Source organism: Gadus morhua, chromosome 2, assembly GCF_902167405.1.
Source record: "Gadus morhua chromosome 2, gadMor3.0, whole genome shotgun sequence".
In the NCBI taxonomy this organism is placed as follows: domain Eukaryota; kingdom Metazoa; phylum Chordata; class Actinopteri; order Gadiformes; family Gadidae; genus Gadus; species Gadus morhua.
In genome coordinates, this window is record NC_044049.1 from 13,876,376 (window position 1) to 13,892,844 (window position 16,469).

At 41.0% G+C, this 16,469-nt stretch overlaps 3 protein-coding genes across 6 annotated transcripts; 1 reads left to right on the forward strand and 2 right to left on the reverse strand.

The window, feature by feature from the left end:
• Positions 1 to 51: 51 nt before the first annotated feature.
• mrps7 (mitochondrial ribosomal protein S7) lies at positions 52 to 2,921 on the forward strand. Its single transcript, XM_030346807.1, has 5 exons — positions 52 to 157; positions 553 to 744; positions 1,001 to 1,064; positions 1,167 to 1,334; positions 1,631 to 2,921. The coding sequence occupies exons 1-5, from the start codon at positions 57 to 59 to the stop codon at positions 1,850 to 1,852; spliced, it is 747 nt and encodes a 248-aa protein (XP_030202667.1). The 5' UTR covers positions 52 to 56; the 3' UTR covers positions 1,853 to 2,921.
• Positions 2,569 to 8,815, reverse strand: mif4gdb (MIF4G domain containing b). The gene is made up of 6 exons (XM_030346819.1): positions 8,508 to 8,815; positions 7,519 to 7,636; positions 7,194 to 7,303; positions 6,701 to 6,856; positions 6,438 to 6,530; positions 2,569 to 4,094 (listed from the first exon to the last, which is right to left on the reverse strand). Exons 2-6 carry the CDS (start codon positions 7,598 to 7,600, stop codon positions 3,867 to 3,869), a joined length of 669 nt encoding a protein of 222 aa, XP_030202679.1. The 5' UTR covers positions 7,601 to 7,636; positions 8,508 to 8,815; the 3' UTR covers positions 2,569 to 3,866.
• slc25a19 (solute carrier family 25 member 19) lies at positions 8,522 to 14,183 on the reverse strand. 4 transcript variants are annotated; one of them, XR_003974513.1, is made up of 9 exons: positions 14,059 to 14,183; positions 13,560 to 13,725; positions 12,857 to 13,012; positions 11,655 to 11,825; positions 11,249 to 11,429; positions 10,757 to 10,887; positions 9,388 to 9,518; positions 8,979 to 9,279; positions 8,522 to 8,879 (listed from the first exon to the last, which is right to left on the reverse strand). XR_003974513.1 is itself a non-coding variant. In XM_030346794.1 (7 exons), the coding sequence occupies exons 2-7, from the start codon at positions 13,689 to 13,691 to the stop codon at positions 9,330 to 9,332; spliced, it is 960 nt and encodes a 319-aa protein (XP_030202654.1). In that variant the 5' UTR covers positions 13,692 to 13,725; positions 14,059 to 14,183; the 3' UTR covers positions 8,979 to 9,329. The 4 variants fall into 4 exon arrangements, 1 of the variants encoding a protein (XP_030202654.1); XR_003974516.1 differs by having other exon boundaries at positions 13,560 to 13,701; positions 14,059 to 14,178; XR_003974517.1 differs by lacking the exons at positions 12,857 to 13,012; positions 13,560 to 13,725; positions 14,059 to 14,183 and adding an exon at positions 12,214 to 12,848.
• Between the last annotated feature and the right edge of the window lie 2,286 nt (positions 14,184 to 16,469).

The following is a 16,469-nucleotide window of genomic DNA, read 5'->3' on the forward strand; positions in this document are numbered from 1 at the left end:
CTATTAAATATACTGCACATAATGCATGTTGGTTGTATTATTATCTGCTTTATCGGATGGCATCTTATAGAGGACCTAAAGGAGGGTCCTTGAAATACTGTCACATTTTCAAGATGGCTGCCTCCATCACAGGTTTATTGAAACCTTGGACGCCAAGGTAATGGTTTTAATGTATTTTATGTACATATTATAACCTCTTTTATATATTTGGCATTGTACTGTAAAATAAACGATGGAATGCGAGAAACACTTACTATAGATGCACGGGCCTACTTAGTTATTTAGCTTGCAATATTTAAATTTGAATGACATTGTGCTTTCTTAAATGCAAGGTTACCGTTTTAGTGAATTTGTACGGTATCAACAACAGTACCGAACCAGTTACTTTATAGCAATGCGAACTGTACGTTATGGCAGTTGGATGTAATAGACTGTCAACTACTCACATACATTAGATCACGTGTACTGTTTTCTTAAAAAATATTGAGATCCAAAGTTACACTAACTATTTCCCCTCATCTGGTCCTTTCCTACACAACGGAACCCTTGCAGGGTGATCTTGGTGAGATGGAGCAGGTACAACCCGTACTACCTGGAGCCGGAGATTCAGAGGGAGGCTTACAGCGTTCCAGATACAGAGCTGACCACTGAAGAGAAGCAGCAGCGCGAGCTAAAGGAGCTTAGACCCATAAAAGCAGCCACCAGTGGGATTACTAGTTCGGTTTTCAGTGACCCAGTATTAAGGTAACACACAGGCCGCTAAATTATACAGTCCAGAAAAAGTATTTTCATGCTCCTGTCAAGTTATTTGGAAATTGTGGATGTTTGTTATTCAAGCTGAATACCTTAGCAAATACATCTGGACATAACAGGCTGACAACCTTGCCATACAGTCAGCAGGTCACATGGCTCAAGCCCAGTGTTTATGCAGGTGTAATCAATGTTTATTCCAATATTCAAGGTTGCACACCCACCGTTCATTATTTTTCTTTCCCTGCAGTAAATTCATCAACATGATAATGAAAGGTGGAGACAAGGTTTTGGCCAAAAACATCATGACGGACGTAAGTAAGAAGCTATACGCTCATAGATCTCTTCGGTGTGCTGTATTAGTTGACATTACCTATACTAACCACCTGACCTGCCCACCCATGACCCCAATACAGACACTGGAGCACGTGAAGAGGAAACAGGTGGAAAAGTACCACAAGGCGCCCCAGGGGAAAAGAGAGGACATTGAGTGTAATCCGTACACCATCTTCCACCAGGCCCTTGACAACTGTAAGCCCGTCATTGGATTGGCCAGCATACAGAAGGGAGGCAAGTTCTACCAGGTCAGTGCGATTCACTGTTTTCTGACTAAATGTGCATTTTTCATTCTGTACAGTAAAATGGGGTCAGGCACCTAGTAAAAATGATACAAAAGACGAGGTCTAGGCATAAATGTTTCAGATTTATGAGATGCAAGGTGTGTCTTTGTATAATTCCTTGTTTTTTTTGTTAAACATTTAATTATTTTTAGTTTATAGAAGTATGATCATAACTGGTTTTGAATGCAGTCAGATATTAGGTACCATCACCAAGCAGGAGTGTGTCATTAACCTAAATGTTTTGAATTTTACCCATCCAGGTTCCCATCCCTCTTACTGACAATCGCCGGCGCTTCCTGGCTATGAAGTGGATTATCACAGAGTGCAGGGAGAACAGACACAGGCGCACGCATCTCTATGAAAAACTTTCCCAGGAACTTCTGGCGGCCTTTGGGAAGGAGGGCAACGTAATTAAGAAGAAACACGAGCTACACAAGATGGCAGAATCCAACAGAGCCTATGCCCACTACCGCTGGTGGTAGTCAGTTTAGAGCGCCCCCGCTATAAGTGTGGGTTTAAAACAAGACCAACTCCACTGGACCTGAAACACACTGACTGTACCCCTGCCCCGTGTGCAGTGGAATCCATTCTGGGTGGTGGAGTACCCGCAATTCAATTGTACATCATTCATCATCTTAAGCCCAACTGTATTTAGACACTTTTTTGTATTGCATGTGTATGATGTATAAACTTGCAGTGACAATTATACAATGCCCATCGTATATTAATAACATTTCATACATACTAATTGATAAATGGATACAGCAGTGTGGAAATTCTACTTTGGCTCATCAATCCTGGAAGAATATTGCAACGTTAATGATGTATGAAGTATGGCTTGTTAATGACAGATCAATTTGTGTCCACCAATAGTCTTCCCCTTCTAAAACAAACAAATCCAATGACTGGCTGTGAAACCTGAATAAGGTAAAGACAAGGCCATGAACTTTTAGGGAACTAGTCGTTATAAATGATTCAATAACTAAGTTCTACAATAAGGGTACATCAATAAACTTGACATTCATTTAGTTAGTGGCCTAGTATAATTGACATGTTAATGACAGATCAACTTGTGTCCACCATGCGTTAATGCTAAGGTATTATTGTAAATCATTTAATAGGGTTTCCTAACCCCTAAAGTTTTGACTGAAGCTAATCCTCAAATTCAACAAATTCAATTCAAAAACTCAATTACACATCTAAAGAAATGTTTTATTAAATAAAACATCTTTCACTTATTACAGTGATCCCTGTTTTCAATGGTTCTAACCCAAAATGTAGCTGGTTACTGGTCTGATTGTTCACTTTGGTCACTGAAGAAGCTGTCAACCAGCAAAGAAAACAGTTGTAGACCCAGCTGCAAAAGACTCGTCTCATTCATTGTTAAAATGTATCATTTTATCACTTCTGATAGCAATACCAATGAAGTAAAATAAAAAATGTAAGTGAGCAAGTGAGATATCAAGAAAATACTATAGCTATTTTATTAGGATTTTTGTATTCTCTTGATAAGTTATGGACACCTAAATAAATATAATTGTCTGCATTGAATGTATTTGTGTAGATCACGTTGGCACTTTGATTTGACAGAACAAATATGAACCCTGATAATCTATAACCGAAATAATGCTAATAAGGACATCTCGCTAGATTTCCCGCTGGTTTTGATTAGAAATTCTGTACAATCAATAACTTAAAAAAACAGTAGATAAAAAATCTTTCAGGCATTTGCTATTGTAACAAAGGTATGTGGTTTCAAGGACAATGTAAAAACTTACTACACACAGATCTCCTTTTGAAAGCTATCTAGCACATCGGTAACTTTAGTAAATTATCATTGTTCAATCGAAACTAAGACAGGTTCCACCAAACACAAACCTTTAAAGCTGCAATAACATAAGATCTAGCTAGTAACTTAAAGTAACCAGGACATATGCTCAACTCTGATTGATAGTGATCTAAATAATGTTATAATAATGATTTCTTTTTATATATATATATAGCCAGCCCATTCTGATTTAGCTGCCTGGAATGTCTATCAAAGCTATTTAAGGAATTAAAATATATTATATAAGGAGGAGAAAAATCGGAATGTTCACCAAGACTGGACTGCGAACAAGATAGAACCAGCTTTCAAGAAATGCATTTTCTCTGGAATCCATACCTTCATGTGATACCTTCAAAATATTGTGATTCACTAACTCATTACATCCGCACTCGTAACTCCTAATTCGGCCATCTATCTGATTTAACAGAATGAGTAGCTGTCAATCAAATGAGCTTTGTCCCAAACAGCATGGACTAAGAAAAGGGAGCTGTGGAAGAAGTCTTACTCTCTATATCCTACTCTCAACATTTGTGTCTCTGCTTTAAATGTCATCAAGAGCGAGGAAGTCTCTGGTCCTCTCGTGTTTCTCTCTCCATTAGCCGTGGCGCAGAGTGGCTGCAAATCTAGCATTGGCTGGCTGGATGGGGCACTCTTGGCCCACTGGCGCCTCAGTCGCTCAGCTCGCTGTAGTAGTACTTGTTGGCCGTGCTGCTGAGCTTCCAGCCGCCCGCCCTGAACTCCAGCATCTCCAGCAGGAGCAGGCGGGCCATGGAGCCGATGGACTCCTGCAGCAGGAAGCCGTCCCTCAGCAGGAAGAAGAGCTCGTCCATGCGCGGGCCATTCACCTGTTCCAGCTGGTCCCCGATGCGGTGCAGCTGCAGTACCAGGCAGTCCACCTGGGGGGGGGAACACAGGAACAGACAGGAATGGGCTCCAGGCAGACTTTGGTTTTTCTCCAGAGCGCTGTCCTCCCGAGTCTCAACATTTAGGGGCACAAAAAGAGATCGGAGGGCAAAATACCCCTCAATCTGCAAATCCAGAAAGAAGTAACAAGCAAAAAACAACTGGACAGAGCGTAGATTATCTAAAAGGAATCAAAAGTATTTTTGGTTTATAGATTAAGACCCAAGTAAATGCATCACATAGTTTAGGGATGCACCGATACCAGTACTCTGACCCGATACTGGTCTAATGTATTCCTACTTGTAAAACTTCTCCCATACCACTTTACATTGAAGAGCCAGTGAACCAAAAACAGGGTCATTTGTCCTATATGATCTTTGGCATTCAATAAAGGGGCACCAGCGGCAGGGTTTGTGTGGACTTGTGGAGCTCTGTCTGGGTAGCAGTTGACTGTGGCGTAAACGTATAGTATACCATATTACCTGTACCTGTACTTTGACAATAAAGATCATTCATTCATAGGATATAGGATTTTAAATACAGAAATGTCGGCCCCCTGAAAAGTGTAATCATGCATATGTACTGGTTTGGGCCCCATTTGCATGAATTACAGCCTCAATGCGGCGTGGCATTGATGCTATCAGCCTCTGGCACTGCTGGGGTGTTATGGAAGAAAAGGATTCTTCATTGCTCGGTCTCATGTCTCTCATCTTTCTCTTGGCAAGGTCGGGCGAGTTTGCTGGCCAATCAAGCACAGAAATCCCATGGTCATTGAACCAGGTTTTGTTACTTTTGGCAGTGTGGGCAGATGCCTAGTCCTGCTGGAAAATTAAGTCAGCATTTCCATAAAGCTTATCTGCTGAAGGAAGCATGAAGTGCTCTAAAATGGCCTGGGAGACAGCTGCGTTGAATTTCGACTTAATAAAGCACAGTGGACCAACACCTTCAGATGTCATGGCTCCCCAAATCAACAAAGACTGTGGGAACTTCACACTGGACTTCAATCATCTTGGATTGTTTGCCTCTCCATTCTTCCTCCAGGATCTGGGACCTTAGTTCCCAAATGAGAATCAGAAAACCATCAGCAAAGAGGACGTTGGACCTCTGAGCAACAGACCAGTCGGCCCAGGTAAGACGCTTCTGACAGTGTTTGTTGTTCAGGAGTGGCTTGACAAAAGGAATACAACATTGGAAGCCCATGTCCAGGATCCGTCTTTGTGTGGTGGCTCTTGAGGACTCCCCCACACTTTTGATTGGCCTTTTCCTGACAATCCTCTGAAGGGTGGGGCCATCCCTGCTGCTTGTGCACCTTTTTCTTCCAAACTTTTCTCTTCCACTTAACTTTCTATTAATGTGCTTTGATACAGCACTTTGAGAACATCCAACTTCTTTTGCCATTTCCTTTTGAGGCCTTTACCTCCATGTGGAGGTTGTCAATGATGATTTTCTGCACACCTGTCCGGGAGGTCTTCCCAATGAGTGTGAATTCTACTGAACCAAACTGAGAGACCATTTAAAGGCTCAGGAACCCTTTGCCGGTGTTTCGGATTAATTAGCTGATTAGAGTGTGACACTTTGAGCCTACAATATTCAACCTTTTCACAATATTCTAATTTTGAATTTGGGGTTTTCATAAGCTGTAAGCCATTTTCATCAAAATAATAACAAATAAAGGCTTGAAATATCTCACTTTGCATGTAATGAGTCTATATAATATATTAGTTTCACCTTTTAAGTTGAATGACATATTCCAATTTTCGAGTTTCACCTGTATAGTATAACACTCAGTGTGTGCGGAAGGTGAAGCGCCGTATGGGCAGCGATTTGTTTTATACCTGCGTACGAGGGTTAGGGTTCCCGGACACACATAGTATAACTCTGTGTGTCTATGGTGAAGCTCCGTCTGCGCAGCGATTTATTTAATACCCTTGTCCGAGGGTTAGGATTTCCAGACCCCTATAATATAAAGCTACGGTGTGTGGCACATTTCATATACAATATCGCTAATATAACCCTCATACATAACGACGGTCTAAAAAAAGTATCACAAAGTTGCCGTGGGCCGTAACCATGGCGATAGCATGTTTTTAAACTGTATTGGTATTATTAAGAACTCATATTGGTACTCGGTGTCTGCGTGTACCCAAATGTAAGTACTTGTGTTTGGTCTGAGAGAAAGTGGAATCTTCGCATCCCTAACTTCTTTGTTTGTGCAACTTTGCACATAGTCTCAAAATAATGGAGGACTTTCATCTCTCAAGCTGGAATTCCCAAATATAGACAACAGGGGACCGACTCCACTTCTATGACACCCAAAGCTGAGCAAGCACACTGACCTCCTCCTCGTTCAGCAGGGCATCGGGCTGGGCTAGCCTCAGGAGACAGTCGTACACAGGATGCACCAGAGCCACCATGGGCATGTTGTTCACCTGAAGGACCCACGATCAAATGCTATCAGACAAGGAGAACAACAGTCTGACTCTCAACACAGGAGGCACCAGAGCCTTCTAAGCATGTTCAGCTGTTCACAAAGGATAGGTTAGACCAAGGGAATAGATAAGATAAGACAGTAAAATAGCGCCATCAAAATGGCCCGTACCTTGAGGTAGTCAAAGATGTTGCAGATGAAGGTGACATAGCACACCCACTCCTGCAGCGAGTGTGCTCTGGTCTCCTCTCGTACCTTGAACTCCTGCTGGAGGCGCGTTAGAAGCCGTCTTCTGAACACGCTGCCGTTACTCTGCTTGGCCTCTGCCTGGATAGACGGAGGGAGGACGGAGAGGGACAAGTCAGTCATAGTAGCGTCCTTTGTGTAAAGAGTCATAGTGCTTGGGAGGTTTCTTCAATGTCAAACGCCATGTGGCCGAAGTGCTTACCACCCTGTTTTAAAGAGATTGGGGGATAACAAAATATTGATTGAATTCACTGTCGAACCCCCGTAAGTTCTCCTTAATAAGCTGCATCACTTTGGAAAAAAGAAGCATCTTCTAAAACTAAACAATATATTAACCATCGTCCAACATATTAGCTTTTACTCTGTTCCATAAGTGCTTTACACTTGCCATTACTGCCATATAAACAAAAGGATGGACCTGTACAATGGTGTAGCAGATGCGGCCCGCTTCTTTGCTGAACACCTGATCCTTCAGAGATTGCTCCACGATAACATCAGCTACCTTCTCCAGGTCCACTGAACTTGGTTCTGAAAAATGACGTTTCCTATCATTTAGACACTTAGAAACTTCTTTCCAAAGCAGCTTACTTTTCAGATTTCTTCATACAATTAAATAAAAAAACTAAACGCCAAGAAGAGAAAATAGAGAAATACATTTTAAAAAGTGCTAAACTATTTTCAGTATGGTTGAGTATTAAAGTAAACATTGAACTTTCATTGCTGACAGTACATAATAGCAGTACCTTTGAGAGCTGTTTTCAGAAGGTTCTGAGTTTCAGGGTCAAACGACTGGATCTTGTAGTCTTCTTTGGCGGACATTTCCATTTTTTTGGTATCAACTTACAATCCAGATATCTCACGCTATAAAACAATTCATTGCTTTTTAGACCTATGAACAATCTCCCTGAGAAAAGACATTTCTCTCTCTCTCTCACACACACACACACACACACACACGCGTTCCCCCGCAGGCACACACAACAATAACCACAAAAATGTGTTGGCATCAATGTAGCAGTTATCCCCGGTGCATCCATTTGGGAATGAAAGGGATTAAAGTGAGTGAACTAAAGTGAACCGCCCATAGAGTAGGTTAGCTGAACTAGTCGTTGCATATTTATTATAGCAAATGCTGTTGACCTGACTTCGAATTGTTCAGTCATTTGAGATGTATTTGCCAAGAACCTCTGTATCCGAGATCAGATATTTACGGTTTTCATCACGTACCATGGGTGAATATATAAACCATCACTCACTTCGATTTCCAATCTGAAAACGAAGGACCGTCAATCTTCTTGTATATTCATTCAGGAGATTGCTAAAAAAAGTACTTGCATATTCCATGGTGATCTACTTAAGTAAATACTAAATGTGAGTTGGAGCGAAAAATGCTCAATATTTGTTAACTTAATTATTAAACGTTAGCATTGTCGGCTAACGATGCTAGTCGTAATACTACTCTTATGGAATTCTTGAGATCATATTGGTTGTTTACATTGAGTCAAAGTTATTTATATAATTCAAATGTATTATCTTCTCCATTCTTCCCACTGGCATTGTGTTTGAATATACCGAACCATTAGGTTACCGTTTGGTTAGCGTCTGGTCATTATGTTTGAATGTAATGTTAGTTTGATATACAAGTAAAAGTTCGCTAAAATTAGTATATTAAGAAACACAACATATATAACCCAAAGGAAGGGGAACTTAAAAGCATCAAGAGATTACTCACATTTCAAGCCGGGACACAATGAAATATTTTATAGCAGTTAACCTCGTATAAGAACGAACACATCTGCCCTGGATAACCAGTTCCTGTTTTCTTTCCATGTGCGCATGCGCATCTATTTCCACTTATCAATCGTTTATTATAATAGTTATATAAAAACGTCTAGGTTAAAGCTCAGCTTTTGAGAGCTATTGATAGTTGAATTACCTCCCCACCAACACAAAATGATTAAAGAAAAATAAAAAAGCAATAGAAATGAACAAACATGATTACTTCTGTGTTTGTGTAATTCCCATTTAACACCCAAACATTACTTGACATGATATTGAAAGCATGCCAAAGTCTTTGAAAAGTGCATTGGCAAGGGATATATATATAATATATATATATATATATATATATATATATATATATATATATATATATATATATATATATATATATATATATATATATATATATATATATATATATATATATGAAACACTTAAAAGACAATATTGGTTCTAAATATGTATATTTATAATGAATAATGATCGAAAGCCCTTGGTAAAATATAGAGTTATAAATATAATTGGCTCTACAATGAGAAGCAACAGCTTACAGTTCCCTGTTAATATGTAAACACAAAAATAAATATATATAAAAAAAACATATAGCTGACCCCCGTAAAAACCCACGGAGGGTGTCCTCAGTGCAAACATAGAAGAAGCCAAGTTCTCTGTTCCTTTGTGCGTGTTTTGGGCCATCTTTGCTTTTCCTCCTGTACCAATGCCTGTGGACATGTGCACATACCAGCATGAGATAACAATGTCTTGTGATGAGTTATTTAGTCCTCTGCTTCTCCTTGAGGTTTTTCATGGCGTTGAGGAACAGCTCGTACCAGAAGAAGGTGAAGCCAGTGGAGAAGGCAGCCTTCACCAAGCTGGGCGACAGGCCTTTGAAGAACCCGCGGGGGCCTTCCTCTTTGCCTATCTGTACCATACAGTCTACGAAGCCCCGGTAGTGCCGTATCTGAACCAATCAAAGAAGAGATGTGTGAGGCGATTGAACGTCTGGTCCAAGAGCAATGGCACACACACACACACACACACACACACACACACACACACACACACACACACACACACACACACACACACACACACACACACACACACACACACACACACACACACACACACACACGGGGGTTGTACGGTATGGACTAAAATGTATATCACGGTATGATTTGAGGCATAGACGGTAACGGTATTATGTCACGGTATGTTAATTTTATCTTCTAATTTCGATATAAATGCTTCTGAAGCGGTAAAATACTGGTTAGGCAGCAAAACTGCATAGAAAAAATGCTAAATCATTTCTCAAGTTAATTCCATCTCTGCATAACACAAATATTTAATAGTATGGATTTCTTTCCCCACTTGCTCACGGACCTTGCAGTATAATTTTGGCATCTCAATTGGGCTGAAGTGTGTGCGGGCAGGTAACACGTACCTGGTATCGAGTGTTTTGACCATCTCTTTAAAGCCCTTTCTATCAACAATTTTGAAAGGGAACCATGTCCTTACACAGGTTAACAGTGAGGGTGTTTGTTATCACGTTCCACCGCTGGCTTTTTCTTTTCATAAGGACTGGCTTTGGAAAATGCCTGCGGAAGCGATGTCTGAGATGCAGAGACAGCTTCACGCTACCAGCATCTGTCTCTTACGGTGTGGAATGAGAGCCCGTGAAGGGACTATTGGGCAAGCACGCAGACACGCAGCAAGCGCACCTGCGTGCTTGCGCAATAGCATGCTGCCTTAGAAGGCAGTATCGCTGTCAAATCTGTCCCTGGGAAAAGAAACCTTGCGCTGAATTGAAAAAAGGAACTATGTTTCTTCAACATATTTTCAGTAGTTGCGAGTAAATTTACTTTATACATGAAAAAGTAGTTATGTTACTGTTTTAACGCAGTAACATAACTTACTTTATAACACGTTACACACAACATTGTCTACCGGTGTACTTTCTATACCGTTTATACCATACAACCCTAACACACACACACACCCTATTAAAATATTTTCAGATCCGATGTTCCTTTTTAATTTTGCCACATTAACACTTTAAATGTCTTAACTTTTTAACTTCATTTAAATTCTTCAATTTAATTAAGTACGATTTTCAAGTGAAGCGCATTGCATCTTTATTAGTATTACAAAAAGATATGTATAACATTTGAACATTTGAAGTGTAGCCGTCATGCTCACCTCTCCAAATTGTACTCTGGCCTCCTCAAAGCCCCCAACCTGTAGTCTCTTCTTGAAGAGGTCAAAGGGGTACGTCATGGTCTTGCTGAGCACGCCAGCAGCACTGCCACACAGAAGGCTTCTCAAATTCCCTGTGATGGACAAATACCATTACGACAAGGCTTCAATAACACACACACACACACACACACACACACACACACACACACACACACACACACACACACACACACACACACACACACACACACACACACACACACACACACACACACACACACACACGTAATAAAGTTAATAAGTGTAGAACCTATATTATGTCTATACACTAATACATGACATTTTTAATACATAATTAATAATATACATATTTAATATCTTTATTTAATATCCAGTTAAGATGTATCTTGAATTAAAAATATCCTCAAATATGCAAACCCGGCAATAAACATTTGGATTATTTTGTTAAACTGTTTATTAGCCACCACTTACCGCCTGAATTCCCGGCCTCTGAGTTCTTCGACAAAAGCTGACCGAAGAGTCTGTAGAAGAAAAACTGTAGCCCGGCGTAGGGGAAGACGGCCACCAACGTGGGAGCCAGGCCCCGGTAGAACGACAGCGGACCGCTGGTGCGATACATGGTGGACACGGCATGTCGCAGATTATGGTACACCTGAGGCAAGGAGAGGGAGTTCATAGCAGTAAGCACCTGTATAGCAGCTAGGCCTGGGTTCCGTTACATTCAAAGTATTAAGAAGCATATACCCATGAACTGGCATTGGTAGTAATACCCAACCCTAGAAGCACCACTACCTTTACAAAAAGAGTTTTCAACACCATCAGGGTCATGTTAGGGATGGTCACTATTTTACCCACTCAAATCATGGATCTGTCCCACCTTGGGCTCTCCCTGGGCAGCGAAGCGTGTCCTCAGGGTGTCCAGGGGCTGGCAGACCAGCGTGGCCGAGCAGGCCGACAGACCGCCACAGATTAAGTGAATCCCTGCCGTCTGGCTGTCGTACGGCGTAGACGTGTGCACCGCTTCAGTGAGGAACTCAAAGGTTGCAAACTGTGAGGGATAGACAAATTGTATTTGCATTTGTGAGTAATACTAGGGTACGAAGGAAATGTAAGGTATATTGGGATTGTTTAAGTTATTTACTTTTTGTGACTGATTTTATAGAAAAACAAATAAGAAAATATTCAAATACATGCAGGCAAGGGTTAAGCAGCTTGATCGAGGATACCTACTGAACTACCTACAGAACCTTTTGGCTGGGAGCTTTACACCCTAACCACCAGACTATCCCTGCATATACTGTATATCGTCATCTCCCGCCTTGACAAAATTCTTCCATGTGACCCCCCTTTTCCGTGACCTCCATTGGCTCTCTGTATTAGCTCGAATCAGATTCAAGATGGCCTACAAGGCGGTCAATGGAACTGCCCCTGCCTACCTCCAAGCGTTGGTCAGACCCCATACCCCAGCTCGAGCGCTCCGCTCAACTACCTCAGCTGGACACCTGGTACCGCCATCGCTAAGAGCAAGCAAAGGTCGATCATCGAAGTCACAGCTCTTTTGCACCGCAGTGGTGGATCGAGCTCCGTGCCGATGTCAGGATGGTAAAGCGCTCATCAGCTTACGAACAGGACTCACTTGCTCAGTGACTTCCCCTAGGGGGAGGCTATTCCCCTGCATAGCCTCCCCCTTACCCCCCACACCCATCTTAGGCACTTATTGTATGTTGTACGTCCTGGTACTCAATGTACGCACTTATTGTATGTTGTAGGTCCTTGCGTCGTTAAAAACGTAGCATTGTGTAGCATCTTATAGTAGCTATCTTACAAGGGGAATGGGTTAACCTAACAATTGTTAGTGCTTTACACTTGGTTCAACGAACATCTTTACTGTACCAACAGCGATATATAATTCCTTTCATCTGACAAATGTGGCCCAAATATAAATAAAATATCATGCCCTAAATATAAATCTTTATATCTAAATATATGTGTGATAGGATAAATAATAGAATGCCATAGCATTAACACACACACACAGACACACAGACACACACACACACACACACACACACACACAACCTGAACAGCCCCAAAGCAGACAGAGAGGAGCTGGGCGGGGAAGTGTCCTTTCCAGAAAGCCGGGAGGCCTTCCTCTCTCAGGATGCAGCGAGAGGCCTGCAGCAGGCCCCTGTACTTCCCCTCAGGATGCAGGTAAGACACACGTTCTATCTGGAGCTGCGGGCAGAGAAAAAAGGCAACCACATGATGGGAAATAGCAAACATGTGACAACATGTTCATAACACTTTTGGATTATGGAGGTGGAAAAATATCATCATTAATGTCCTCCAGATGTAGGATGATGGAGTGTTACATTTCACAGGCATGTGTATTGCAAGAGCCAACAATAGTCATCATGAAGGCTGCCAATTGAGTATGACGCGTTATACTGTGTGTATTACATAATGAGTAATAAAACGAGATGTTATTAATGCTTTTGTTTTTATTCTTTTCATTTTATTTCCATCGTTGCGTAACTATCGATTATTGTTATGTCGTCATCATCATAAATACAGGCTATTGTCTTTGTAGTTAGTCGCTTACAGATGATGTCCATATCTCTTGACGTAGCAGTTTATAAATTAAGTTATTGCCTTATCAATTATTATTGCCTAATAAGTTTCAGATGGCAGGCTATTATTCAATGGAAAATGACCTTACTGGAAAAGAGTCAAGGTTGGCAGGTTTTCATTTAAACGACGATAAATGAAGCCTTCCATTTACCTGAAACCTAATTTTGACGACATCCAGCGGGTTGATGAGCGCTCGAGTGACCATCCCAGCACCAGACCCAGCTAGCGCTGCCTCTTCTGGAGACAGGACGACGCCAGGGGCCCCAGGGTCAAAACCAACCATCCCTCCACGACTGATGAACGTTAGGAGAAGAACCCTAAAGTGAGACATGCAGGTAATAAAAAACCAGGGGCGCGAAATTCAATGTAATGCTATCTTCATATGCTGCAGCAAATTAACTACAATAGGCAAGCTTTCATTGGGAATGCTATTCTTGTCCGAAGATGTAATATTTTGTAATGTGAAATAGTTTGGTTCACATTCAAATTATTTAACTGGGTAAACAGAGGACTGACACAAGGTTGAATCGTGGACCGTTTAACCGGCGGACCTTGAAAAAGCCACGAGTGACAAAGCTAAATGGGTACCATGACAACGGTCATGATATTTACATCGTATACTCCAGAAGCACATGCATGAAGTAACTCACTTTAGACACAATCCATAATGAAACTTTCTTATTAAAAGCAAGGTCGATCAGAGGAACCGGCGTTTACGAAGCTATCAAACACATCACGCCCAAATACGACTTCCGGGTATGTCCTTTCAAAGTAAAACCCACCCATCTTCTTCTTCTTCTTCTTCTTCTTCTTCTTCTTGGGGTTTTACGGCAGTTGGCATCCACAACTTGGTGCATTACCGCCCTCTTCTGATCCAGTTAATGAATCAAAACAAAAATATCCAAACACTCACTCATTCACACCTTCTTTCTACTCTATATCCTATCATATAACCCGGTTTCTCTCAAAAAGCCAAACAATACTTTTATACAATTCCTCTTCATTAATCTTAAAATATTTCCCAAAGTATACTCCTGCATACCCAATTCTCTCAATTGATTTTTCATACTTTCCCTCTCCATCCCATAACCACTACAGTACATTAAAACATGTTCCACTGTCTCCTCTACCTGGAACCCCTCACATAATCCTGTGGGGTGTTTTCCTATCAAATTCATTGTTTTATTTAGTGCACTGTGCCCCAACCTTAACCTAATCAAAATTGGTTCATCCTTCCTCTGACCACTATACCTTATTTTAACATTAACACTTTTTTGAATATTATATAAATATCTCCCTTTCTCCTCACTGTCCCATTTGTCTTGCCACATCTTGTTAACTTTTCCCCATATCAGGCTTTTAACTTCTGCCTTACTTAAACTGATATTCATTTCTACTTTTTCCTTCTCCAATGCCTTCTTCGCCATCTTATCGGCTTTCTCATTTCCCTTCACCCCTACATGAGCTGGAACCCATAAAAAAAAGTATTTGCCTCCCCTGCTGAACGATTCTCGTAATTGACTGTAGAACTTCATATAACAAACCTTGGCGACTACTTGAATAAAAAGACCTCATACTTGCCAAAACTGATGCTGAATCTGTACAGATCACAATTTTTTCAACTGTACTTGATTCCACCCATTTTAATGCGACCAGCACCCCCAACATCTCCACTGTATAAACGCTTAAATTATCTGATGTTCTTCTATTAAACTCTATTCTTTTTGATGGAACAACTACTCCAAACCCTGTCACTCCTGTCTCAGGTTGTTCGGCACCATCTGTAAAAACATGAACATACTCACTGTACTCTATAAAAAGATGAATATAAAAAACACTAGCCAGGTCTATCTGTTCTCTCTCTCTCTTCTTTATATCCAACACAAACCAGTCCACCTCTGGCCACACCATCCTCCATGGCGGCATTAATGGATATACCACTGTTGGACTAAGCTTCAATTCACCCACACCAAACTCTTTCGCTATATCATTCCCCACCCGACCAAAATGATTCCTCTCACACTTCCCATAAACCCAGCACTCTTTCAACATTCCTTTTGTGGGGTGAGTCTCACTTTGCCCTCGCAGATTAGCCAAATAGTTCCCCATCAATTGTTTCCTTCTCAACTCCAGTGGCATTTCCCCCATTTCTACCTGCAGAGCAGGCACTGGTGATGATTTAAAAGCCCCACTGCATACCCTTAATGCCTTAGCCTGAATCACGTCCAGCTTTCTCAAGAGAGACACTGCGGCTGACCCATACACTATACACCCATAATCAAACACAGATCTAATCATAGCCACATATATAGTCTTTAAAGCTGAACAGCTCGCTCCCCAATGCCTACCAGTCAAACATCTCATCACATTTATTACCTTTTTGCATTTATCCTCAATCTTCCTAATATGGTCTGCCCATGTTACCCTAGAATCAAAAATAACTCCCAAATATTTAAATGAGCCAACTCTTTCCAACTCTTTCCCATGCATCCTCAATTTAATCCCATCCTCAATTATTTTCCTAGTGAAAAATACAGTTTGAGTTTTCTTTACCGAAAATCTGCACCCCCAGTCAAATCCCCACTCTGTCACCCCATCAATTGCAGACTGGACTTTACTAATAATATGCATCACATTTCTTCCCCTTTTCCACAAAGCCCCATCGTCTGCAAACAGAGAACTTCCTATATCCTCTGGTACCTTTAAAAAAACATCATTTATCATGATTATAAACAATAAAGGACTAATTACACTTCCTTGGGGAGTGCCATTCCCCACCATATACTTATTTGACAATTCAGACCCAATCCGGACTTGTATTTTTCTGTCAAACAAAAAATTCTTTATCCAGTTAAAAACCCTTCCACCTACCACCATCTTATACAACTTAATTAACAAACCTTCCTTCCACATCATGTCATATGCTTTTTCGATATCAAAAAACACTACCACCACTGACTCTTTGTTTGCCTGTGCTTTCCGTATCTCATTTTCAAGCCTTACCACTGCATCCATTGTATGTCTCCCTTTTCTGAAACCACTTTGACAACTTGTCAACAAC